Source organism: Bos mutus, chromosome 16, assembly GCF_027580195.1.
Source record: "Bos mutus isolate GX-2022 chromosome 16, NWIPB_WYAK_1.1, whole genome shotgun sequence".
NCBI lineage: Eukaryota > Metazoa > Chordata > Mammalia > Artiodactyla > Bovidae > Bos > Bos mutus.
The window spans coordinates 51,326,887-51,353,132 of NC_091632.1; the positions used below are offsets into that span (position 1 = coordinate 51,326,887).

General features: G+C 40.3%; 1 protein-coding gene across 1 annotated transcript in view; it reads right to left on the reverse strand.

Moving 5' to 3' along the window:
• PLD5 (phospholipase D family member 5) overlaps window positions 1–26,246 on the reverse strand; it is a 427,594-nt gene that overhangs the window by 72,237 nt on the left and 329,111 nt on the right. Inside the window, exon 5 of the mRNA XM_070384488.1 lies at window positions 10,977–11,104. Within this exon, the coding sequence (XP_070240589.1) occupies window positions 10,977–11,104 (128 nt within the window). The remainder of the gene's footprint in view (window positions 1–10,976; window positions 11,105–26,246) is intronic.

Sequence of the window (26,246 nt, forward strand, 5' to 3'; positions counted from 1 at the left end):
AAAAGAATGTAAAATAAAACTTCATGGTTAAAACTGGTATTTTTCTGCATATAAAAATAAATTTTCATAATGATAGCATATTCTTAACAATAATGAAGGTGATGTCAGAAATGTTACTAAATTGGTGTGGACCAGCTTTTGGTGGAAGTCACTGGTCTGTCACTAAGCCCAACATACAAACTGAGTATGTGTGACCAGGCTTTTGCTGTCAATCATTTCTCCTATAATTTTCAAGTTTTGATTCCAGTTCTCTCATATGATATGGCTATCTTACATGGTTAGTAAGCATACTCTAGTTTTTTAATTCATGCATTCATTTGATAAATTTTTTTTAAGCATCTAACATCCGGATGCTGGGATTTCAGGTAATAACCCACAGGCAGGTGACTCCCCATCCCAGTTCTCAATATAGGCAGCCAGACACCTGTTTGGGATTCTAAAACCAGCTTTTAGGGAAGCGGATGGTAGAAGTCATGGGATTAAGAGGGCTTTGTTCATCCCTGAGAGGCTGAATATACAAATGGACAATGGCCAGACCATATATAAAAATACAACTCTGACCCACTACCTTCAGCAACCAGCCCAGAGAGCCAAATAATAACCCCTTGCAGCAACTGCCCCCATAAAATGGGCAGCATTTGATTAATAACTACCAGCTACCCTCATTTTTCCTGGTTTCCAATTTAGAACCACAACATAAAGGTAAATATGTACCCCTAATCAATTACATAGGATGCTGTGCTTAGTCACTCAGTTGTGTGCGACTCTTTGTGATCCCATGGGCTGTAGGTCGCCGGGCTCCTCTGTCCATGGGGATTCTCCAGGCAAGAATACTGGAGGGGGTTGCCATGCCCTCATCCAGGGGATCTTCCCAACCCAGGGATTGACCCCAGGTCTCCCACATTGCAGGCAGATTCTTTACCATCTGAGCCACTGGGGAAGCCCAAGAATACAGGAGTGGGTAGCCCATCCCTTCTCCAGAAGATCTTCCTGACCCAGGAATTGAACTGGGATCTCCTGCATTGCAGGAGGATTCTTTACCAGCTGAGCTACCAGGGAAGCCCATTACATAGGATACCCTACTTTTTAGTTAATTCTCCTACAATTCCCCTATGCTAACAGCTTTCAATCACCTTCGTCCCATTTTCCACTACAAAGTTTTCCACTCCTCTGTCCGTCTTTGAGCCTCTGCCAAATGCAAGTGGTAGTGGCTGATTATCTTATTCTCACTTGGGTGGTCTTCATTCATTTCCATGCCCCTGTTCACTTTCCTCTTGTGAGTATTATTCGAATGAACTTGCTGAAATCTCTTGAAGTCTTGTTTCTGAAAACTGAGAGTTTAACTGTATCTCCCAGATTTGGGCTATTTTAAAATTTGGTCAGTTGCCTTCTAGGTATGACTGCTGATGATAACCTTGAACAGCATGGGATGTAGAATAAAGCTCTATGGTTAAGACATGTGAGATCTCCCCTCAGAGGGACACAGCCCCCAGCTCATGTCCCTTCTGGGCTGCTACCCACCATGCTATACCTTTAACCAGGCCATGAGTTAGAGAGATTTACAAAATCTTTGCCAAAAATAGCAAATAAATGCCAGCACCTCTAACATTCCCTTGATTTACTGATCTAGATAACTTATCAAAGAAAGAAAAAAGTTTCCTTGTCATCAGCTCTATTGGCTACAATTTACTGAGCAGCAGCTGGGCTGCAGGTCCAGTGCCAGGGTGTGAGATCCAATCTGATCTCTAACAACTGTAGGAGGTTGGTATCATTAATCAATAGTTGAGAGAAATTTAAGCTCAGGGAAATGAAAAAACACTTTCTTATGGTTATGTAATTATGAGAGATAGAAAAAAAATTCAATTTTAGTTTTATCTGACTCCAACTATTATGCTATATTGCCAAGCAATGCTGTTAGTAACAAAAAACAAAAAATAATGAGGCCGGCAAAACATTAAATTCAGGTTTAGCTTCTATTTCATAAGTATAGGGCCTACGTGACTGCAAGCCAAAGTCTGCAGGGGAGGGCTACTTTTGAAGTTCCGTATTGAATTTTGGGCATCATATTTTAAGAGGAAGTTTAACCAAATGGATTATATTTAGAAAAAACAAAAAAAGTGGCCAGGATAGAGATCTTAAGACATCTTATCTAAGGAGCCATTATGGATACCTAGGATTATCACATCACTTAGGACAGATTGAGGAGGTAAGTGTTGTTGGGACATATGAAGGAAAATATTTAGAAATAAATTTCACTTGAGAATGACCTACTAACTGAATTTCATCTTGGGAAAGGTGAACAGGAAAGAGCAAGTGATGTTCCTATTTACTTAATTGCACAAATTGAGAGTATTTTATAATAGTAAACTGGTTTTGTGAGAATGTATCTCAGGGGAGCCTAGGAAAGAGGATTTCCTACTTATGTCTCTTTTGAACAATATTTCTGCCAAATTGTTACTTTGAAAATTGTAGAAAATAAGCATGGCTTTGTTACTGAAAATCTGTCTGCTAATACATTTCTTTTATATGAAATAGGGAGGTCTAGCTCCTCATTTACTTTCGAATTCATGCAAACAAAAAATGACCTTTTTGAGCAGCCCAGGTAATCTTCTGAATCAATACTGGAAGAATGAATCCTTTGTTTTCCTTCATTACATGTTGCCTAAGGAATATTAATTTTTTCTTTTTGCTATTGAATTGCTTTTTCCTTTGGTTAGTTTTCATTTTGGCTCTGGTATCTATTTCCTTGCATTACCAATGCCCACTTCCATAGGAGCTAAAACAGGTCTTTAGAAAATCATAAATTGTGAAAACGTTAGCTCAATGGTAGCACAGAACAGGGTGGCAGGATGTGATATAAAGCAGTGTCCTCCTCTTGCCCACTGGCACATCCACTCAGTCGTCAAAACTCCACCTCAGTGGTTTGTTCTTTTAATTGAAAGAAAAACGGACAAGAAGAGGGAATCAAAGACACTTTAAGTCTCAGCACCCTTCCTCATCGGTAACATCAGGCTGTGATTTCAATCCACAGAGACTAGGAAGAAGTGGCCAGCTTGGCGACGCAGAAGGAGTACAATTCTTGTCACCATTCTACAAAATGGTTATTGTCAGAAATAGGAACTGTGATGAAATCAGTAGCTTTAGGGGTCAATCAAGAAACTATTATTATTCAGATGCCCAACTTGTTAGATGAAAAGCATCAGTACTGGCCAATTTCTTTACTGTTTCTCCAACTGCCCATTGGACATCAGAGCAGCCCCTACCCCCTGATATTCCGCATTTCTGTTGATGGTATGGTCCTTCTCCTTGTTGTCCCAGGTCCATCCAGATGCTGGAACAATATCCATTATTCTCTCTGGCTTGTTCCTTATAACCGATAAGTCCCTGTGACACAGCTTTACCATGTCTTTTCATTGCAGTACTTTCTAGTTCTCATAGTCAGTCTGAAATCTGTACAGCAGGTCAGAAATTCAGGTAGGATTTCTATGTTGCAGTTTTGAGATCAAATTCCTTCTGAAAACCTCAGTCTTAGCTCTTATGGTCTTCAGTTGACTGGATGAGGCCCTTCCACACAAGGGAGGATAATCTGTTTTACTCAGGTCTACTTATTTAAATGTTGTTGCTAAGCTGTGTCTGACTCTTTGCGATCTCATGGACTGCAGCATGCCAGGCTCCTCTGTCCTCCATTATCTCCTAGAGTTTGCTAAAATTCATGTCTTTTGAGTCAGTGATGTTATCTAACCATCACATCTTCTGCCATCCTCTTCTCTTCCTGCCCTCAGTCTTTCCCAGCATTGGGGTCTTTTCCAATGAGTCAGCTCTTTGCATCAGGTGGCCAAAATATTGGAACTTCAGCTTCAGCAACGGTCCTTCCAATGAATAATCAGGGTTTATTTCCTTTAGGATTGACTGGTTTGATCTCCTTGCAGTCCAAGGGACTCTCAAGAGTCTTCTCCAGTACGACAATTTGAAAGCATCAATTCTTCAGTGCTTAGCCTTCTTTATGATTCAAATCTCTCATCCGTACATGACTACTGGAAAAACCATAGCTTTGACTAGATGGATCTTTGTTGGCAAAGTGATGTCTAAAGGTTAATCACATCTAAAAAATACCTTCACAGCGACATCTAGACTGGTATTTGAATAAACAAATAGGCATGACAGCTTAGCCAAGTTGATATATAAAATTAACCTTCACACCATCATAATTCAGTCCTGCCACTTTCCCCTTTAATCTTGGCCACAGAGTCTCTATTCATGCTTTCCTCACTCCTCAGCTTGAGCACTTTCTCTAGGTTTGTTCCAGGGTTGTCAGGTCCTGGCCTATCACAGATCTTCAGTGTTTCTCCCATAGCTTGTAGGATTGAATCCACATCCTGCCCTGGGTTGTTTTGATTACCAACACAGTCAATGGAAGACCTCATCTTAGAGCTCCTATGTTCCCTGCTCCAACAGCTGGCTTGTTTTAAGATATACCTTTCAGGTCTTTTCAGAATAAAGATGGACTAAGATGGACAGAGGAGCCTGGCAGGCTACAGTCCTTGGGGTTGCAAAAAAGTCAGACACCACTTAGCGACTAAACAATAACAATAAGATTAAAATACACATTAACAGAGTCAAATAGGCCTATTCCTATTTGTTATAATTATATTTTAAAATGTTATATAAATATTTCCCCTATGCAGAATTGCCAGCTTCACATGAGCAAGGAACCCACTGAATCTTGCCTCCAGTTCCAGGCTGTAGTTCATTTCAGAGGGTATATTTGAAAAATTATAAAAGTAACTTTTACTAAAAATATAATTTTCACTTTTTCCTTTTCAGCTTCTTCTAGTTCAGCATCACGCCTCCAGAACCCTGTGGTTTGAAGACTTGTGCCCTTTTCCTTCTACTTCACACACTGGTTAGTCTTTTGTTTGTTTTGTTAGTGCTGCGTTTTTTGTTTCCTCCTTCGTGATTTTAGGAGCTCCCTTTTCCCTCCCACAGGACTCCCTGTGGCCACAGATTCTAGGGGAGCACCTTGAACCACTGCAGGAGAATATAGAGGCATACACACATTGACTTCTAGTCTTTGAAATTCAACTCAGATAATTAATTGAGTTTGCAGAACTTAAATACTGAATAACAGTAGGCATCATTCTGTGGCCATCATGTCATTATGGGTCTGCAATCAGAAGGATGTGAATGGAAAGACAAATATCACATGATGTTGCTTATATGTGGAATCCTAAAAAGGGTACAAATGAACTTATCTACAAAACAGAGTTACAGATGTAGAAAACACACTTATGGCTACCAGGGAAGTATGTTAGTTGCTCAGTTGTGTTCGACTCTACAGAAGGACTATAGCCCGCCAGCCTTCTCTGTCAATGGAATTTTTCAGAGAAGAACACTGGGATGGGTAGCCATTCCCTTCTCCAGGGGATCTTCCCAACCCAGGGATTGAACCCAGGTCTCCTGCATTGCAGTTAGATTCTTTACTGTCTGAGCCACCAGGAAAGTACCATGGTTACCAGGAGGTAAGGGATAAATTCAAGATTAGGATTGACATATACACACTACTATATGTAACACAAATAACAAATAAGGACCTGTATAGCACAGAGAACTCTATTCAATATTTGGTAATGGCCTATGTGGGAAAAGAATCTAAAAACAATGTATTGATGAATATGTATAACTGATTACTTTGCTGCAAACCTGAAACTAACTCAACATTGTAAATCAACTATACTCCAATAAATTTTTTTTTTTTAAAGAAAGATGTGAATGAGTGAAGGTATCTAGATGAATAGCATTGTTAGCTATTCTTAAATTAAAAAGAGTTAGAGGAAATTTATTGTATAGCATGACAGAAAAATCCTGAAAGAAAATGATTTTTCATAATGTAATTTATTTTTAAAAATTATTAGCATGAAGTAAGAGAGAAGAGTTTGGAACTAGATTGCCTTGGTTTAAATTCTTGCTTTGCAGCTTCTTGGAAGGTGACTAATGTGTGTCTCAATTTCCTCCTTTGTAAAACAAAGTGATAATAGTAGTATTTAAAAGAAAGGGTTATTGTGAAAATTGAATGAGTTCATATTCTTTAATGCTTAGAAGAATGCCTAGCATAGAGAAAACCTGCAGTACACTGAAACTCTTATCATTAGTTTTATTATTTCTCTTAGTTACTATAGATTTAAAGCAGATTAAAAAGCAGAGACATCACTTTGCCAATAAAGGTCCATTAGTCAAAGCTATATTTTTCCAGTAGTCATGTACAGATGTGAGAGTTGGCCCATAAAGAAGACTGAGCACCGAAGAATTGAAGCTTTTGAACTGTGGTGCTAGAGAATTCTCTTGACAGTCCTTGGACTGCAAGAAAATCAAATCAGTCAACGCTAGAGGAAATCGGTCCTGAATATTGATTGGAAGGACTGATGCTAAAGCTGAAGCTCCAATCCTTTGGCCACCTGATGCGAATAGCCAACTCAATGGAAAAAGACACTGATCCTGGGAAAGATTGAGGGCAGGAGGAGAAGGGGACGACAGAGGTTAAAATGGTTGGATGGCATCACCAACTCTATGGAAATGAGTTTGAGCACACTCTGGGAGATAGTGAAGGCCAAGGAAGCCTGGCATGTTGCAGTTCATGGATGAGGTCATAAGGAGTTGGATAGAACTTAGCAACTAAACAACAACACTATAGACTTAAAGGTAATAATTGATAGTAATAATCTGATTTCACTAGAAAACTTCACAAACTATAAAGCTAATGGAATAGGTTGAGTTTGATACTTGGAAAATGTATTATAATTTTTCATGTAAATATTAGTCTCATACACATTTCTCAAATGAAAAAATCTGTTCTAACACATGAGCTCTGCTGTGCAATGTGTTATGTCTCATGAAGTAAACCAAGGAAAAAGCCCGTATAATCAAGCACAGATGAAAGGAAAACATTTAAAATAGATGATACAAGTATAACAACATGATTTCAAATAGCAAAAACTAAGGGGAAAGGGTGGACAAAGAGACAACATGCATGCCTATGTGTGGAGAGGAGGCAGAGAAATGGTGGCCGTTGATGTAAGAGAAGTAGGTTAGCAGCTGACATATAGACTGTTGTTGTTATTTAGTCACTAAGTTGTGTCTGACTCTTTGTGACCTCGTGGACTGTAGCCTGTCCAGTTCCTCTGTCCATGGGATTTCCCCAGGCAACAATACTGGAGTGAGTCGCCATTTCCTTCTCCAGAGGATCTTCCTGACCCAGGGATCAAACCCACATCTCCTATGTCTCTCACACTGGCAGGAAGATTCTTTACCACTGAGCTACCTGGGGAGCCCGAGATTATGAATTATAAAATGAGTTATTTTAAAATTCTTAAAATACATTTATTCCATACTTAAGAAATAGCACAATAATTCACTTATGTTTTTAAAAGTATAACTTTGTTGGTATATTTGAGCTGAAGGAAAGAAATCTAAGAAGTCCACTCAGTTTACTCTCCCTCTCATTCTGGGTTTAAGTGGTGGTGGTGGCTCAGTCACTAAGTCGTGTCTGACTCTTGCAACCCCATGGACCCCCTGCCAGGCTCCTCCGTCCAGGGGATTCTCCAGGCAAGAATACTGGAGTGGGTTGCCATTTCCTTCTCCCTCTGAGAACAAACCAGGATGAAGTCAGAGGGACATCTCTTCTAGACAGACTGGAGGGCTCAGTGCCATGCAGTACCAACAGTGGAGATGTGATTCTCTGGTTCCTACTGAGAATGACATTAAGTGAAGCATAGGAGTTGGCTTGTCTTTAAGAAAGAAGCTGGATTAGTAATGATACAGAGAACCAGGTCCAGGTACTTGCCCACTTCTTCCTCTGGTCTTCTCTGTAACTTAAAGGAAACTAGCTATCACTTAGAAATGTGGAAATAAGGAAAATTCATAAAAGAGGTTCTGCTCTTCATATGAATAGGAAATAACTTGCACCTTATCTTCTCTCTGTATTTACCATGTTTAAAGTGGGGACATTTTCATATTTTATAATGATGATACATTTAAAAAGGAAATAATATCTAAATGACTACACAGAGAGTAAACATTTAAAAGATCAACTTACTTTCCTACAAAGTAAACAACTAAAAGCAAAGACAAAGGAATAATCCTCAAGCAGAGAAACCAATGTTTGAATATATGTCTGTCTGTCTATATAAGGAAAGGAGTAGAAGGAAATATAGAAAATATAGATTACTTGCTCAAAAATTTGGAGAAAAGTGTCATTAAACTTCAATAATTCAAACCTCATTCAAATGGAATTAATAGAACTTTAAACTCTATCAGTTAATTAAAAAAAAATAAAATAAAATTTAGTGGTAGGAAAACATACTTTCCTAAAAAAAAAAAAAGCAAATGATGCTCAAGTTAAAAACCACTTAGCAGGGGAGAGGAGTCAATATGGTGAAACAGGAGGATGTGGAGTTACCTCTTCCCACAAATGCATCAAGAATACACCAGGGTTTCTCTGGTGTCTCTGTGGTAAAGAACCCACTTGCCAGTGCAGGAGACATGGGTTAGATCCCGGATCCAGGAAGATCCCACATGCTGTGGCACAACTAAGCCTGTGTGCCCCAACTATCGAGCCTGTGCTCTAGAGCCTGGGGCCACAACTACTGAAGCCCATGTGCCCTAGGGCCCATGCTCCATAACAAGAGAAGCTGCTGCAATGAGTGGCCCATGCACGGCAACTAGAGAGTAGCCCTCGCTCTCTGCAACTAGAGTAAAGGTCGTGCAGCAATGAAGACCCAGCACAGCCAAAACTTAATTAATAAAAAAAGAATACATCTACTAACAGAACAGTTCTCAGAGCACTTGCTGAACACGAGCAGAGGACCTTGGGCACCTGAAACAAGAAGAAAAATCCCCACACAACCAGGTAGGACAAAAGGAAGGCAAATAGAAACGAGGAAATGGGATAAAGTCTTGCACCTCTGGAGGGGAGCTGAAGGAAAGGAAAGGTTCCCGCAACTGGGGAAGCCCCCTCACCAGTGGGGACATTGACTAGGACAGAAAAGGAGCTTTGGGGGCTCAGAGGAGAGGGCGGCAACCCGTCTATGGCAGGCAGGACAGCATTAGACCTACATAGGCGGTAAGCGCCAGAGCCCTCTGGCCTCAGCCTGAGACGTGTGTTTGCTGGTGCAGAGGGAGGGTTGGGTGCTGGAATGTAGGGTTTGAAGCGCAGACCTAGTGAAGGGACAGCTGCTGGCAGCTGTAAAGAGACAGCCTGAAGGAATAAGAGTAAGAAACTCCACAACTGGAAATGTCTGTGGAAGAAGCCTGGGCCACCAGAGGCACAGGGTGCCATTGTTGAATGGCCCTCAAGCAGTGGGGCCACCACTGCAGCCCCTTCCCCATGTGCTGCTCCCTGCCTCCATGGGCACCGGGAGGGGCACTCAGCTGAGTAGCTCACACACCCCACCCATCGCTGCCTCTCTCTGCCCACCCGGGCAGGCATGTGTGTTCCAAGGCAGCCTTGGGAGTAGATGCTGGTGGAAGACACATATGCAAAAGTGGGGCTGAAACCACAGCTGAGATCCAGGAGCCCTGTGACTAAGGAGGAAGAGCTGAAATCTCTCCATGGACTTACACCCCCACTGCTGACTTTGGAAACTCAGCAACTGTGAGATATTTGAACAGATAAATGCTCCCATAGCTGAGACAGGTGTAGGTTTAGGGCCTATGGTCTTTGTGGGCATAGACATGTCAGTGTTCTCTGCTCAGACACTCAGTTATGTCTGACTTTCTGGGACCCTACTGGACCAGGCCAAAATCTAAGCTGCCTCCATAGCCCCCACAGTGGGTCCAGATGTGTGGTTACTGCAGTCCTGGGACCTGACCAGTGGATACGCACAGACAGTCTGGTGAAAACAATGTCTGAGAGACACCAGGGCCAATTGCCAGCATACCCACAGTTACAGTAGGGCCGAGAGCAGTGCCACCAACAGTGTGATTTGTGAGCCAGCATGGAGTGTGAAAAGCGACACAACAGAGCACACCCACAGGTGAACAGCTCCAGAGGAGGAATACTCCGTGGCTTCCCTTCTAGGGGGAGTGTTGAATCCCACTGACCTCACATCGCAGGTCAGAAACATGGCTAAGATACAGATCTGGAAGTCTCTACTCCAACCACTGGGGAGTCAACCCCACCTCAGTGACAATCACAGGGCAGAGAGGAGGCCCTGCTCAATACCCAGTGCAGACTCTGGTCACCACAACATCAATCCCACTGTTATCAAGGGGATAAAGATCAGCATACATGGAGAAAAGAGGCGACAGACATCCATTGTAAAAACAGCCATCACATAAAAAAATATCAAACCCATATAGGCTACACAGAGAAGGTGCCATATAAAAATAGCCCTCTAAGAGAATCTAGTGCTATTGTTTAGTCACTGAGTCGTGATAACTCTTTTCGACCCCATGGACTGTAGCCCGCCAGGTTCAGCTGTCCATGAGATTCTTCCCCACCCTGGGATCAAACCCACATCTCCTGTGTCTCCTGTATTGGCAGGCAGATTCTTTACCACTGTACCATCATGGAAGTCCAGAGAGTCTGAGGGTCAAGCATCAGGAGGAAGAACCCCCAGAGGGAATGGCTACCCACTCCACTATTCTTGCCTGGAGAATCCCATGGACAGAGAAGCCTGGGGTCACAAAGAGTTGGACACGGCTGAGTGACTAAGCGCAGCATAGCACATGCTCTAAAGAATGTGGGAATAGCATCTGAGTTATAAAAGCACTGAAGCAATGGCAGTTCTTTTGGTGAAATGACTCTGACAAGGAAAGGTTTATTATTTTGCTTTAATTGAGGGTAAAACTACTAAAACTGTGCAGTTAAAAATAATAAATGCTGTAGGTTTAAATTCTCTCAATCACAGTAGAGGTGACTGAGGATTTTACGGAGGCGGTAGTTTTGATGCTGACAAAACTCTATATAATGAAAAGATTACCTGTCCCAGAGACCGCCAGTCCAAACCGGCACTGCCGATGTACACATGCTGTTTGTCCACGATCCAGAAGGAGGACTGCAGTCGGCCCTTGTTGTAGGCAGTCATGTTCATGTAGGTCACCTCAGCTCCTAGGAGTTTAAGGAAATCCCAGTCAGCCTCTGCGTCAAGGCCCTGAACATGCAGTCACCTACCCGCAGCAATACTCATCGTCTGCGTCCACCACAGCTGGCACTCAGGGAAGCCACATATTTACATTAGTTTAGTTCATAGAGGACTCCTGAGGAGCTACTGTATTCCCAAAAAGAATACAAAGGAATAAAAGAGAATAAGTTTTCCCTATGATATGACAAGATCATGGCTTCTCAAGTCAGATCTGACTCAGATCCCTGCTCCTTGATTTATCACTCAGATGGTGAGATAGGTGTGCCATGCTCTTCTTTTCTTTTACTTTTGGGATACATTTCATACAGTTTTGCAATCAGTAAAAAGGTTGGTCTTTCTTAATAATGGTTTTCCTCAACAAGGAACTGGCCTTCATTTTCTTTATTGATTTGTATATTGATTTATACTGTTGCATTAGTTTCAGCTGTACAGCAAAGTGATCCAGTCACACACACACACACACACACACACACACACACACACAGAGTTGTATCTGACTCTTTGCAACCCCATGGAATATATAGTCCATGGAATTCTCCAGGCCAGAATACTGGAGTGGGTAGCCTTTTCCTTCTCCAGGAGATCTTCCTGACCCAGGGATTGAACCCAGGTCTCCCACATTACAGGTGGATTCTTTACCAGCTGAGCCACAAGGGAAGCCCAAGAATATTGGAGTGGGTAGCCTATCCCTTCTCCAGTGGATCTTCCCAACCCAGGAATCAAACTGGGTTTGATTTACTAACTGAGCTATCAGGGAAGGCCTCCACCCCTCCACCCATTCCCACCAAAACACACACATGGCTACATTTCAGGATACAGAAAGAAAGAGTGATTTACACTATAAACTTAACTTATAACTCTTGGGAAGATGTTAAGTATGCATCTGGGTTCTTGTGGCAGGAAGATAGAAAGAGAAACCAGGAAGCTGGGAGAGGATCTGAGGTGAAGAAAGCATCCAGGAAGACTTTCTCTGTGGGTGGAGCAAACTCATTATCCCAGATAAGTACAGGCACATGTTCCTTAGCCTTCAGCTGTCCTGGAATAGTAACATCCCAGAGGACGAACAGTTGGGAAAGGCGGAATCTGAATGTCCAAAGTGGGGAGTTACCATGGCAATCATGGAGAGACCCAAATCTGCATGGAGGGTGTGATACCCCCAGAGGCAGTTGCCAGTGCTCCTAAGTGGATGAAGAGCAGCATTTGTCTCTGGAGAGTGTTAGTTTCCTAGGGCTGCCATGACAAAGTACCACAAACTGAGTGGCTTAAAACAACAGACATTTATTCTTCCTTAGTTCTGGAGATTAGAAGTTCAAGATGTCATCAGGGCAGTGCTCCCTCTGAAACTGGTAGAGGAGAATCCTTTCTTGCTTCTTCCCAGCTCCTTGTGGTGGCCATCAATCTTTGGCATTCCTTGGCTTACAGATGCATCACCCCAATCTTCCCACCTCTGTTGCCACATGACATATTCTCCCTATGTGTCTCTGTCTTCTCTTCTTATAGTGACACCAATTATGCTGGATTAAGGGCCCACCCTGCTACAGCATGACCCTATCTTAATTAATTATATCTGCAAAACCCCTATTTCCAAATAAGTTCATAACTGGAGGTACAGGTACCTACAGGGGTAGGTCTTCAAGTTGTCTTTGGGCAGACACAACTCAATCCGTAACAGAGATCTTGGCCAGTTTAAATGCCTGTGCCCTTCAATAGCACTAGACTGACTAGCACTAATGGAGCCATTTTCTCATCTCTGGAGGAAGAGCATCAAGGTGACCTTGGGTTTGCTTCAGAAAAAAGAATAAGAATAAAAAGAGTGGAGGACCATTTACAAGCCATCAAGGACAACATCAAGTGTGCTAACAGTCATACAAAAGGGCTCCCATAAGAGGAGAGAGAGAGAGAAAGGGGAAGAGAACATATTTGAAGACATAATAGCTGAAAACTTCCCTAACCTGGGGAAGGTAACAGATACCTAGGTCCAGGAAGCACAGAGAGTCCCAAACAGGATCAATGCTAAGAAGACCATACCAAGACAAGTTGTAATTAAAATGTCAAAAGTTAAAGATAGAATATTAAAAGCAGCAAGGGAAAAGCAATGAGTTACCTACAAGGGAACTCCCATGAGGCTCTCAGCTGAATTTTCAGCAGAAATCTGCAGGCCAGAAGGGAACTGTACAATATATTTAAAGAGAAGAAAGAGGAAGAGCTACAACTAAGAGTACCAGACAAGGCTTTCATTCAGATTTGATGGAGAAATCAAAAGTTTTACAAACAAGCAAAAGCTAGCACCACTAAAGCAGCTTTAGAGTGAAATGTTAAAGGGCCCAGAACCATGAAAATTATGAAAGAAAAAAAAAAAACTTCATTGGTAAAGGCAAATATATAGTAAAAGTAGTAAATCAGCAGTGTATAAAGGCAGTAGGAAGGATAAAAGACAAAAGCAGGGAGAACTGGATGAAGGCAACTGAAAGGCACAAAGTTCCATTTATAAGATAAAGAAGCACTATCATGTACAACATAATGAATATGAGTAACAATACTGTATGTTAGTGGTGAAAGTTTTAAAAAGAGTAAATCCTTAGAGTTTTCATCACAATTTTTTTCTATTTATTTAATTTTGTTTCTATATGAGATGATAGACATTTAGTAAACTTACTGTGACATGCAACAACAGACTGGTTCCAAATAGGAAAAGGAGTTCATCAAGGCTGTATATTGTCACCCTGTTCATATGCAGAGTACATCATGAGAAACGCTGGACTGGAAGAAACACAAGCTGGAATCAAGATTGCTGGGAGAAATATCAATAATCTCAGATACGCAGATGACACCACCCTTATGGCAGAAAGTGCAGAGGAACTCAAAAGCCTCTTGATGAAAGTGAAAGTGGAGAGTGAAAAAGTTGGCTTAAAGCTCAACATTCAGAAAACGAAGATCATGGCATCCAGTCCCATCACTTCATGGGAAATAGATTGGGAAACAGTGTCAGACTTTATTTTTCTGGGCTCCAAAATCACTGCAGATGGTGACTGCAGCCATGAAATTAAAAGATGCTTACTCCTTGGAAGGAAAGTTATGACCAACCTAGATAGCATATTCAAAAACAGAGACATTACTTTGCCAATAAAGGTTCGTCTAGTCAAGGCTATGGTTTTTCCTGTGGTCATGTATGGATGTGAGAGTTGAACTGTGAAGAAGGCTGAGCACCAAAGAATTGATGCTTTTGAAGTGTGGTGTTAGAGAAGACTCTTGAGAGTCCCTTGGACTGCAAGGAGATCCAACCAGTCCATTCTGAAGGAGATCAGGCCTGGGATTTCTTTGGAAGGAATGATGCTAAAGCTGAAACTCCAGTACTTTGGCCACCTCATGTGAAGAGTTGACTCATTGGAAAAGACTCTGATGCTGGGAGGGATTGGGGGCAGGAGGAGAAGGGGACGACAGAGGATGAGATGGCTGGATGGCATCACTGACTCGATGGACGTGAGTCTCAGTGACCTCTGGGAGTTGGTGATGGACAGGGAGGCCTGGCGTGCTGTGATTCATGGGGTCGCAAAGAGTCAGACACGACTGAGCGACTGATCTGATCTGATCTGATGAACATTTCATGATGTACATAAGTCAAATCCACCTTAAACATATAGTACTGTATGTCAATATGTCAATAAAAATGGAAGAAATAAAAACAAATTCAAGCATATCAAATAAAGTGTAAAATTTTAAATGATCAGTATCTGCTTCATCCCTGCTGTTCAGATGGCAAGGAGGGTACTGAATATCTGAAAGATCAAAAAGGTGTGACCCCGTCACTCTGCTAAGGAGCCCCAAGTGAAGGCTGAGAGCTTGGAAGACAGTGATGGCTCTGCTAAGCCCACAGCTACAAGGCCAATGGAGCTGTGTGTAGAGATCAAGCAATATATGATAACAGTAACTCCCCACTTACTAAACAGCTCTTTGTGAATAGGGTCGAGACAGCTGTTACAACACATGGTATATCATTTTTCCCCCTCCAAATGACTGGACTTGGTGTAAGAAAACCCACTGAAAATATTTGATGATAGATCTGGAAAACTATTTGTCTACATATGGTTTTGAAATATCACTTTTTTATTAAGAACTATTTCTTTTTTCTATCTAAATCTAATTCCCATCTATTTCTGAAGATACATGCTTTAATTTGTACCTTAATTTAGATATTATATTTATATAATTTATATATTTACAAATATATATTTAGTTATATTCAACTCAGAAAACTAAGATCATGGCATCCAGTCCCATCACTTCATGACAAATAGATGGGGAAACAGTGTCAGACTTTATTTTGGGGGGCTCCAAAATCACTGCAGATGGTCACTGCAGCCATGAAATTAAAAGACGTTTGCTCCTTGGAAGAAAATTTATGACCAACCTAGATGACACATTAAAAAGCAGAGACATTATTTTGCCAACAAATGTCTGTCTAGTCAAGGCTATGGTTTTTCCACTAGTCATGTATGGATATGAGAGTTGGACTATAAAGAAAGCTGAGCACAGAAGAATTGATGCTTTTGAACTGGTGTTGGAGAAGACCCTTGAGAGTCCCTTGGACTGCGAGGAGATCCAACCAGTCCAACCAGTCCTGAATAGTCATTGGAAGGACTGACTTTGAAGCTGAAACTCTAAAACTTTGGCCACCTGATGCGAAGAACTGACTCACTTGAAAAGACCCTGATGCTGGGAAAGATTGAGGGTGGGAGGAGAAGGGGACGACACAGGATGAGATGGTTGGATGGCATCACTGACTCAATGGATATGAGTTTGAGTAAGCTCCAGGAGTTGGTGGTGAACAGAGAGGCCTGGTGTGCTGCAGTCCATGGGGTTGCAAAGAATCGGACAATACTGAGTGACTGAACTGAACTGAACTGACTGAACTGTTCCTCATTTTATTATGAACATATTATTCAATATTTTACTTACAAGAATTTATTTTACATGTACTTCTAAACTATCTTTTTTATTGGTTATGGAAATTATCCTCATCCTACTGTTTTTTTGGGCTTCCCTGGTGGCTCAATGGTAAAGAATCTGCCTGCCAAGCAAGAGACATCTCTGGGTCAGGAAGATCCCTGGAGAAGGGCGTGGCTACCCACTCCAGTATTCTTGTCTGGAGGATCCCATGGATAGAGAAGCCTAGTGGGCTACAGCCCATAGACTTGCAAAGAGACAGACATGACTGAAGTGACTGAGCATGCACATATCTTCTTTATATCTAGCATTTCTCTCTCTCTTTCTGTCTCTTTCATGAAAGGGAAACAAAATCTTCACAGGATATGTCTTTAGTTGATGCTACATGTGGTTGAGAGGTGCATCCTTTCTTCTTGGCCAATACCCTCTTCCTAGAGTGCTAAGTGCACCCACATGATGCAAAATGGAAAGGTCTAGGTACCGTGTAAACCAGTTTAGTCTCTATTTTGCCACAGCTGGTTGAACCAAATGCAGACACCTGAACTATGATGACCAATAAGATTTCTTCTTTTGAGAATCCAATATTGAGTCACAAAAATCAAAACAAAGAAGCTATGCTGGAGTCATGAACAGATAGAGGATGCCATGAGTGTTCAATTCCACATAAACGAAGGGTAGGAGAAGGCAAGCTTCAGAGAGAGTGTGAAAGAACCAGGTACATGGGGAAAAGAGATAAAAAGACAATATGCTCCCAGGAGAGAAAAATGGAGAGGGGGCGCAGTCTTTGCCAGCCCTGTATCCTCAGACCAGTTAAGATTCAGACCTTGAGTTTCTCTAAATCTTTAGAATAAATTAATTGTTATTTAAACTGGGTTTGGAGGGGTTATGTTTCTTTACTAACTTATTCTTATGGTATGAATCAGATAAAACTGTACTTTATTTTGTGCACACAGAAGTCCTACAACCTCTATATGTACATTTTTAATATTAGACTAAAAATATTCAGTTCTGGGCTAAAAATCATGCAATTTTTAGCAACGAGCCAGTTGCACAAATTGCATGATTAAATATTTCATATTTAAAATAAACATCCTGTCAAAATACTCTTCATGATGACACAAAAGGAAATATGTTAGTACATTGTGATTACAAGTAGAAAATAAAGCTCTATGCTCCCTTTGGTGATCATGAAAGAAAATCAAACGAAGCTATCTCTAAGTTTACTTCTAGAAAGTCACCTGATAGCATATTACTAGAGCTTTAGTAAATTTTATGATATATCATTTATATATTCAAGAGAAAATATGTAACTTATAAGAAAATTATGTAGCTCCATTACAAATGGACATTGGTGAATCCCCCTTCTTATTAAAAATAAAAACTAAAAGTTTATCAATCTGATTAAAGCAGTGCTTCCCACTCAGTGATGATTCTGATCGCTTTCCTCCATGAAACCTGTGGCAATAACTGGAGTCATTTTGGGTTGTCAAAATTGGTTAGAGGAACACTTTTAACTTCCAGTGGGGAGAGTTCAGAGATGTGGCTAAATACCTGGCAATACACTAGACAGTCTCCCAAAACAAAGACTTATCCTGCCCAAAATATGGACAGTCTCACAAGTGAGATATCCTGCATAAAGCTGTTTGTGTGTTTATGCTTGAACCCATATCCCCACCAGTTTTCTCTGATACAACTATGATTCTGAGTTTAGTGCGTACTGTTGTCTGATTTTTAAATATTTTATCCCATGTTAATGTATCCCTAATAGCATTATAAAAATGAGTTTATCACCAGCTTTTGAACACTGATAGTTAATGAACCTTAAGCATATATCAAAGGGAAATGTATCAGTATTAGTAATTACAGATTTCTGGAAAGGCTTATAGATGTTTCCTGAAAGCAAAGTTTGCAGCAGAAATCTATCTTACCAATCAAGTGTCTCTTCTTCTGAATGTATTGATTTGTGTGAGCAATGAAAAAGGTCATAGCCTATTCTTGGGAGCTTTAATAAAACCAGCACAGTTTAATCAATTTAGTCAGCAACATTTTGGAATCCATTGGCCTGAAGGTTAAAGGGAACACCGAAGGGTAAAAATCACCAGTCATGACATATTTGTTTTCAAATCATTCAGTGAGTGATATTTGAAAAATTTTTTAGACAATCAGCTATATGTTTCAGTCATGGAAAAAGTGAATCTTAAGTGCACATTTCAGTTTAGTTCTAACATATCTATTCAAATACTGTCAAAACTATGTTGTAGATAGTTGTCTTTGATACTTTGCTTTTAGTCTACAGATCTGGGCTCACAGGGACCAGGTTGTCTTTGATACTTTGCTTTTAGTCTACAGATCTGGGCTCACAGGGACCATTTCCAGGGAAATGCCATGCTTTGTTATTGCCTCATAGTTCAACAGTTATGCTATCTATAGGAATGCTTGATTTAAGGAACCATTAGGCTTTAAAATAAAATTATATTTAAAAACAAAATTTGCTTATAGTAAATGCTGGAGAGGGTGTAGAGAAAAAGGAACGCTCCTACGCTGATGGTGGGAATGAAAACTGGCACATTCACTGTGGAGAACAGTATAGAGGTTTCTTAAAAAACTAAAAATAGAGTTACCAGATGATCCTGCAATCCCATTTCTGGGCATATATCTGGAAGAAACTCTAATTCGAAAAGGTATGTACCCCTATGTTCATAGCAGCACTATTTACAAAAGCCAAGTCATGGAAGCAACATGAAAAGCCATCAACAGATAAATGAATAAAGAAGATATGGTATATATACACAATAGAATATTAATCAGCCATACAAAAGAATGAAATAATGCCATTTGCAGTAACATGGATGGACCTAGAGATTACCATATGAAGTGAAGTAAACCAAAGAAAAATATCATATATTACTTATATGTGGAATCTTAAAAAATGATGGAAATGAATTTGTTCACAAGACAGAAATAAACTCACAGACACAGAAAACAAACCTATGGTTACCCAAGGGGATACCTGGGGATGTGGGAAATAAATTAGGAATTTGGGATTAACATATACACACTGCTGCTGCTGCTGCTGCTAAGTTGCTCAGTCATGTCCGACTCTGTGTGACCCCATAGACGGCAGCCCACTAGGCTCCTCTGTCCCTGGGATTCTCCAGGCAAGAATACTGGAGTGGGTTGCCATTTCCTTCTCCAATGCATGAAAGTAAAAAGTGAAAGTGAAGTCACTTAGTCGTGTCCCACTCTTATCGACCCCATGGACTGCAGCCTACCAGCCTCCTCCATCCATGGGATTTTCCAGGCAACAGTAATGGAGTGGGGTGCCATTGCCTTCTCCGATACACACACTGTTATATGTTAATTCCAAATTTAAACAACAAGGATCTACTGTAAAGCATAGAGAGCTATATTCAATAATTTTATAAAGACCTATAATGCAAAAGAATCTGAAAAAGAATATATATAAATTGAAATGTATAGTTAATTTACAATGTTATGATATATAAAATATATATATATATATAACATTTTGCTGTATACCCAAAACTAACAACACATAAATTAACTATAATTTTTTAAATGCTTAAAAATAAAAAAATCATTGCTAAGAAAAAATTAAATTTTTATTAAATTATACATAATAAACTATACAAAAAATTCCATATTCAAATCAGATAGGTGAAACATGATCTAAAATAGCTCATCAGTTGTAATAAAACATGATAAGGTCTGGGGTATTGGTGGCCAGAGCTCATACTTATTCTTACCTCTCTCTTCCTCCTCCCTCCTGGAGTCGCACAACTATTTACCTAGGTAACAAGACGGGAGCAGAGAATGAAGAGCCCTCCTGAGGCTTCTGTCTCAGTGCCAGAGCTCACTGGAACAAGGCGTCCTGCCAGAGCCCAGTGCTGCTGCAATGCCAGGGAGGATGGGGACCCAGAAGCATCACAGGTTTACTTTCTTGGCAAAGCCCACTCACTCTACCTTACCATTTGCTGTCCCAGTAGTCACAGAAGACTGCACAGCCAAATCTGCCAGGTTTCTAAGGTAGCAAGCCTGCCTACATTGAACATGGCAGTTCACCCAACACAAATCAACAGCCTAGAGGAGACAAGTCAAGTAGGAAAAGCATACGGCTACTGCTGAGGCAAATCAAACAGAGGAAACAGGAATTCTTAAGGACATTTGAGAAGATATTCCAAAAGAGTAATCTAAGAACAAGTTGTTCATAGGAATTCAGTTCAGTTCAGTTCAGTCGCTCAGTCGTGTCTGACTCTTTGCAACCCTATGAATCACAGCATGCCAGGCCTCCCGGTCCATCACCAACTCCCAGAGTTCACTCAAACTCATGTGCATCGAGTCGGTGATGCCATCCAGCCATCTCATCCTCTGGCGTCCCCTTCTCCTCCTGCCCCCAATCCCTCCCAGCATCAGAGTCTTTTCCAATGAGTCAACTCTTCGCATGAGGTGGCCCAAGTACTGGAGTTTCAGCTTTAGCATCAGTCCTTCCAATGAACACCCAGGACTGATCTCCTTTAGGATGGACTGGTTGGAGCTCCTTGCAGTCCAAGGGACTCTCAAGAGTCTTCTCCAACACCACAGTTCAAAAGCATAAATTCTTCAGTGCTCTGATTTCTTTATAGTCCAACTCTCATATCCATACATGACCACTGCAAAAACCATAGCCTTGACTAGACGGACCTTTGTTGGCAAAATAATATCTCTGCTTTTGAATATGCTATCTAGGTTGGTCATAACTTTCCTTCCAAGGAGTAAGCGTCTTTTAATTTCATGGCTGCAGTCACCATCTGCAGTGATTTTGGAGCCCAAAAAATAAAGTCTGACACTGTTTCCACTGTTTCCCCATCTATTTCCCATGAAGTGATGGGACCAGACGCCATGATCTTAATTTTCTGAATGTTGAGCTTTAAGCCAACTTTTTCACTCTCCTCTTTGACTTTCATCAAGAGGCTTTTTAGTTCCTCTTCACTTTCTGCCAATATGCATATCTGAGGTTACTGATATTTCTCCCAGCAATCTTGAATCCAGCTTGCGCTTCTTCCAGCCCAGCATTTCTCATGATGTACTCGGCATATAAGTTAAATAAGCAGGGTGACAATTTACAGCCTTGACGTACTCCTTTTCCTATTTGGAACCAGTCTGTTGTTCCATGTCCAGTTCTAACTGTTGCTTCCTGACCTGCATATAGGTTTCTCAAGAGGCAGGTCAGGTGGTCTGGTATCCCCATCTGTTTCTTAATTTCATAGGAATTAAGAGGATCCAAAAACAAATTCAATCAAGTCAACTTAATATAAGACAAGCACTGCCGACAAGCAAAATAGTGATCCAGAAGTTCAAATTCAACGTGATTTACAACACACAATGAACCTTAAGGAATGGAAATGACCATTGAAAAGCTGATGCACAAAGGATACATTAGGGGAACTAGTAACTCAAGGTCTTCAAGTGAGAAAAAAAGGTCTGCTTAAAAGAAGAAAGAAAGGTTGATAAATGTGACTTTTAAAAGTATGCAATTAAAGGATTTGAAAAATCTATTTATGTGTTCCAGAGAGAACCAAAATCAGAGGGAAAGAAATTATAAAAGATGCTAGTAGCATCTCCTAGTTGTAACTACCAAAAATGTCTCCAGACATTGCCTCAAAACCTGTCCCCTGGTTGCAGACAAAATCTCCCCTGGAGGAGAACCAGTATCATAGGTGCAGGGCAGGAAGGTATTTATTGAGTCATTCTTATAACTTTTCTGTGAATTTGAATTCTTTTCCAAATAAAATTTTAAAAATAAATTATAAAGAAAATTTCTAAGAACTGAGGACATAAGTTTCTCAAATATAAAAGCCTCCACAAGAATATACAATGGAGAAAAGACAATCTCTTTAACAAGTGGTGCTGGGAAAACTAGTCAACTGCCTGTAAAAGAATGAAACTAGAACACTTTCTAACTCCATACACAGAAATAAACTCAAAATGGATTAAAGATATAAATGTAAGACCAGAAACTATAAAGCTTCTAGAGGAGAACATAGGCAAAACACTCTCTGACATAAATCACAGCAGGATCCTCTATGATCCACCTCCCAGAGTAATGGAAATAAAAGCAGAAATAAACAAATAGGACCTAATTAACCTTAAAAGCTTCTGCACAACAAAGGAAACTATAAGCAAGGTGAAAAAACAGCCTTCAGAATGGGAGAAAATAATAGCAAATAAAGCAACTGACAAAGAATTAATCTCAAAAATATATGAACAACTCATGCAGCTCAATACCAGAAAAATAAATGACCCAATCAAAAAATGGACCAAAGAACTAAACAGACATTTTTCCAAAGAAGACATACAGATGGCTAACAGACACATGAAAAGATGCTCAACATCACTCGTTATCAGAGAAATGCAAATCAAAACCACAATGAGGTACCATCTCACACCAGTCAGAATGGCTGCTATCAAAAAGTCTACAAACAATAAATGCTGGAGAGGGTGTGGAGAAAAGAGAATCCTCTTACACTGTTGGTGGGAAGGCAAACTAGTACAGCCACTATGGAGAACAGTGTGGAGATTCCTTAAAAAACTGGAAATAGAACTGCCATACAACCCAGCAATCCCATTGCTGGGGATACACACCGAGGAAACCAGAATTGAAAGAGACATGTGTACCCCAATGTTCATCACAGCATTGTTTACAATAGCCAGGACATGGAAGCAACCGAAATGTCCATCGGTAGACGAATGGATAAGAAAGGTGTGGTACACATACATAATGGAATATTTCTCAGTCATTAAAAAGAACATATTTGAATCAGTTCTAATGAGGTGGATGAAACTGGAGCCTATTATACAGAGTGAATTAAGTCAGAAAGTAAAATACCAATACAGTATATTAACGCATATGACCCTATATGCAAGACAGCAAAAGAGACACAGATATAAAGAACAGACTTTTGGACTCTGTGGGAGAAGGCGAGGGTGGGATGATTTGAGAGAACAGCATTAAAACATGTATATTATCATATGTAAAATAGATGACCAGTCCAAGTTCGATGCATGAGACAGGATACTCAAAGCTGGTGCACTGGGACAACCCTGAGGGATGGGATGGGGAGGGTGGTGGGAGAAGGGTTCAGGATGGAGGACACATGTACACCCATGGAGGATTCATGTCAATATATGGCAAAAACCACCACCATATTGTAAAGTAATTAGCCTCCAATTAAAATAAATAAGTTAATTAATTTAAAAAATCAAGAGCTAAAAAAAGAAAAAAAAATTAAGTGCTATTCCAAAAAAAAAAAAAAAAGGAATTAAAAAAGACCCACACACATATCATGATAAGCTTTCAGCACAGTGGAAATAAATAAGATTCTAAAAGTTTTCAGAGAGAAAACAAACTTACAAAAATGATAACATGCAAAAGATTAGTAAATCTCAATTATACCAGGTAACAAAGGAACAAAGAAAACTAGGAAATAGTCTAAGGGGAAACAAATTTGTATCTAACAAAACCTGAAGAGAAAATAAAAACATTTTCAGATATGAAAAGGTTTTAAGTGCAGCATTTCTCAGGAAGTTACTGAAGAAAGGGCTCCATCATAATGAGGGGGGAAAAAAAGGGAAAAAAATGTAGAAGACTCTACATAAGACAGAAGCAAACTGAATTCTTAGCATGATGGTGAAGATAAGTCCCTCTATAACAGGCCCAGAAAGCTTGTGGAACAGTCTGTAGACTTGAAATGTGAAAGAGGGATCCAGAAAGGGTATTGCCAAGAAAAAGTAAATAAGATGGGTAGACTGATGTGCCAGACTATCTTAAGGTTGTAAGTTGTAGAGTTTTGAGATGATTTCATAGAAAGTGCATAGAATCATTAAGTAAAAGAGAAAAACTGGCTGTGCAAAAGGAAATATGGTTGCTGTACATGCATGTGTGCACACTAAGCTGCTTCAGTTGTGTCTGACTCTTTTCAACCCTGTGGACTGTAGCCCCACCGGCTCCTCTGACCTGGGATTTTCCAGGTGAGAATACTGGAGTGGGTTGTCATTGCCTCCTCCAAGTGATCTTCTCAACTCAGGGATAGAACCCGAGTCTCCTGCGTTTCCTATATTGCAAGTGGATTCTTTCCCACTGAGCCACCAGGGAAGTCCTTATCTTTTGCATGCGGCTGTCCGATTTTACCAACACCACTCATTGAAAAGGCTTTCTTCCCCAGTGTATATTCTTGGCCTCCTTGACATAAACGAACTGACCACCTGTGTGTGAGCTTAGTTTTGAGTCTTCTACTCTGTTCCATTGATCTACATGGTAGTTTTTAGGCCAATAAAATGTGGTATTGGTTATAACAGCTCTTCTTTCATTTCTGATTTTATTTGAATCTCCCTCACTCTCTTTTTTGGTGAGTTGAGCTAAATATTTGTCACCTTTGCATATCTTTTTGAAGAACCAGCTTTTAGTTTCATTGTTTTCTATTGTCTTTTAACCCTCTATTTCATTTATTTCTGGTCTAGTATTTATTCCCTTTCTTCTACTAACTTTGGTCTTCACTAGTTCTTCTTTTTCTAGTTCCTTGAGATGTACAGTTAAGTTACTTGAGACATCTTTTTTCTTGAGGTAGGCATTTATCGCTATAAACTTCCCTCTTAGAACTGCTTTTGCAGCATTTTATAAATTTTGGTGTGTTACATTTCCATTTTTGTCTGTCTCAGGGTATTTAAAAGTTCTCTTAATTGCTCTATGATACATTCAAATAGCTTTCTTTTCTGTGATTGCATTTTTATCCATGTTTTATAATTCTCTGCAGTAAGGTAAGTCTGAAACAAGCCAGTCTCTCAAAGTCCTTCTCAGCGATTCTAAGGCAATTAATTCTTTTGCAGTCCCATTATTGGAAAGCTGTTTTATCTCTTGTATTTCCAGTACCTCAGGACTAGAAAGTGAAGTAGGTGTGCTCTTTACTCTCCTTTGTTACCTCCAAGCTATTTTTCTTTCATATTCCAATATCCAAGGCTATACTGAAATTCATGGTATTTGGCTATATCCCCCTTTACTACTGCTTGCTATTTTCCTTTCTCAACTGCCTGCTTCTGTCATTCATTAAAGGCTCTAGTTAGTTGTTTTCTCTATTTCTGCAGTATTGTCACATATTTCAACAATCACAAGGTTAACTCATTCAGTATTCAGCTACTTTGCCCTCATACTTCCATTGATCTTTTCCTTTTTTTTTCCCCTCTATTAACCCATGCCCCTAGACCTTGTTATTACCAGTAACTGTGCATTTAAAATGATTTTCAGATTCAGTTTCTGAATTCTTCTTCTTTTCAGCTCATTTGCATAGCCCACCCTCCCCACTTCCTGCTACTGCTTTGCCCTCATGCAGATTTACAAGTCATTGCATGCGTGCATGCTGTCACGCAGTCACGTCTGACTCTTTGCGACCCTACAGCCAGGCTCTTTGTCCATGGGATTTTCCAGGCAAGAATACTAGAGTGGGTTGCCATTTCCTCCTTCAGGGGATCTTCTTGACCCAGGGATGGAAACTGCGTCTCTTGCATTGCAGGCAGATTCTTCGCCACTGAGCCATTAGGGAAGCCTGACAAGTCATTGACCTTACCACTTTTTACCTCTCCATCACACAACTCCTGTGTTACTTCCCTCTTTATCCAGCTTATCTTTCATGATCACCTCTCTTTTTGTAACATTTCCCTGGTAAAATCTCAGACTCTTTCACCTGAACAGCTAAAGGTTGCTGGGAAAAAAAAATCTCACAATCATAGTCAGCCATTTAAATTTAAAATTATGATTACAAACATCTAACGGACACTGAACGCTACCAGACAATTCTTTCAGTTTCTCTGAAAAGTTTGGTTTCTATCTCCTCCTATAGCGCTCCATTTCTTTGATTCTCTTGTAGCAAAATGTTTGGAATGAGTTACCAATATTTGCTCTACCTCTTTGCCTGACTACTCATTTTTTAAATCCCCTTCAATCTGGCTTATCTTGCCCTTGTTAAATTCACCAAAGAACTATATGATGCCAAATCCAACAGCTCCTTCTGTATTCTTAGTTAACTTGGGTTCTCAGCAAGGTTGGGCAAAATCTTTCTCTCCTTCTTTCTCCTACCTCACTCATTCCTCCTACTTGCTCCTTGGCCCCACTGT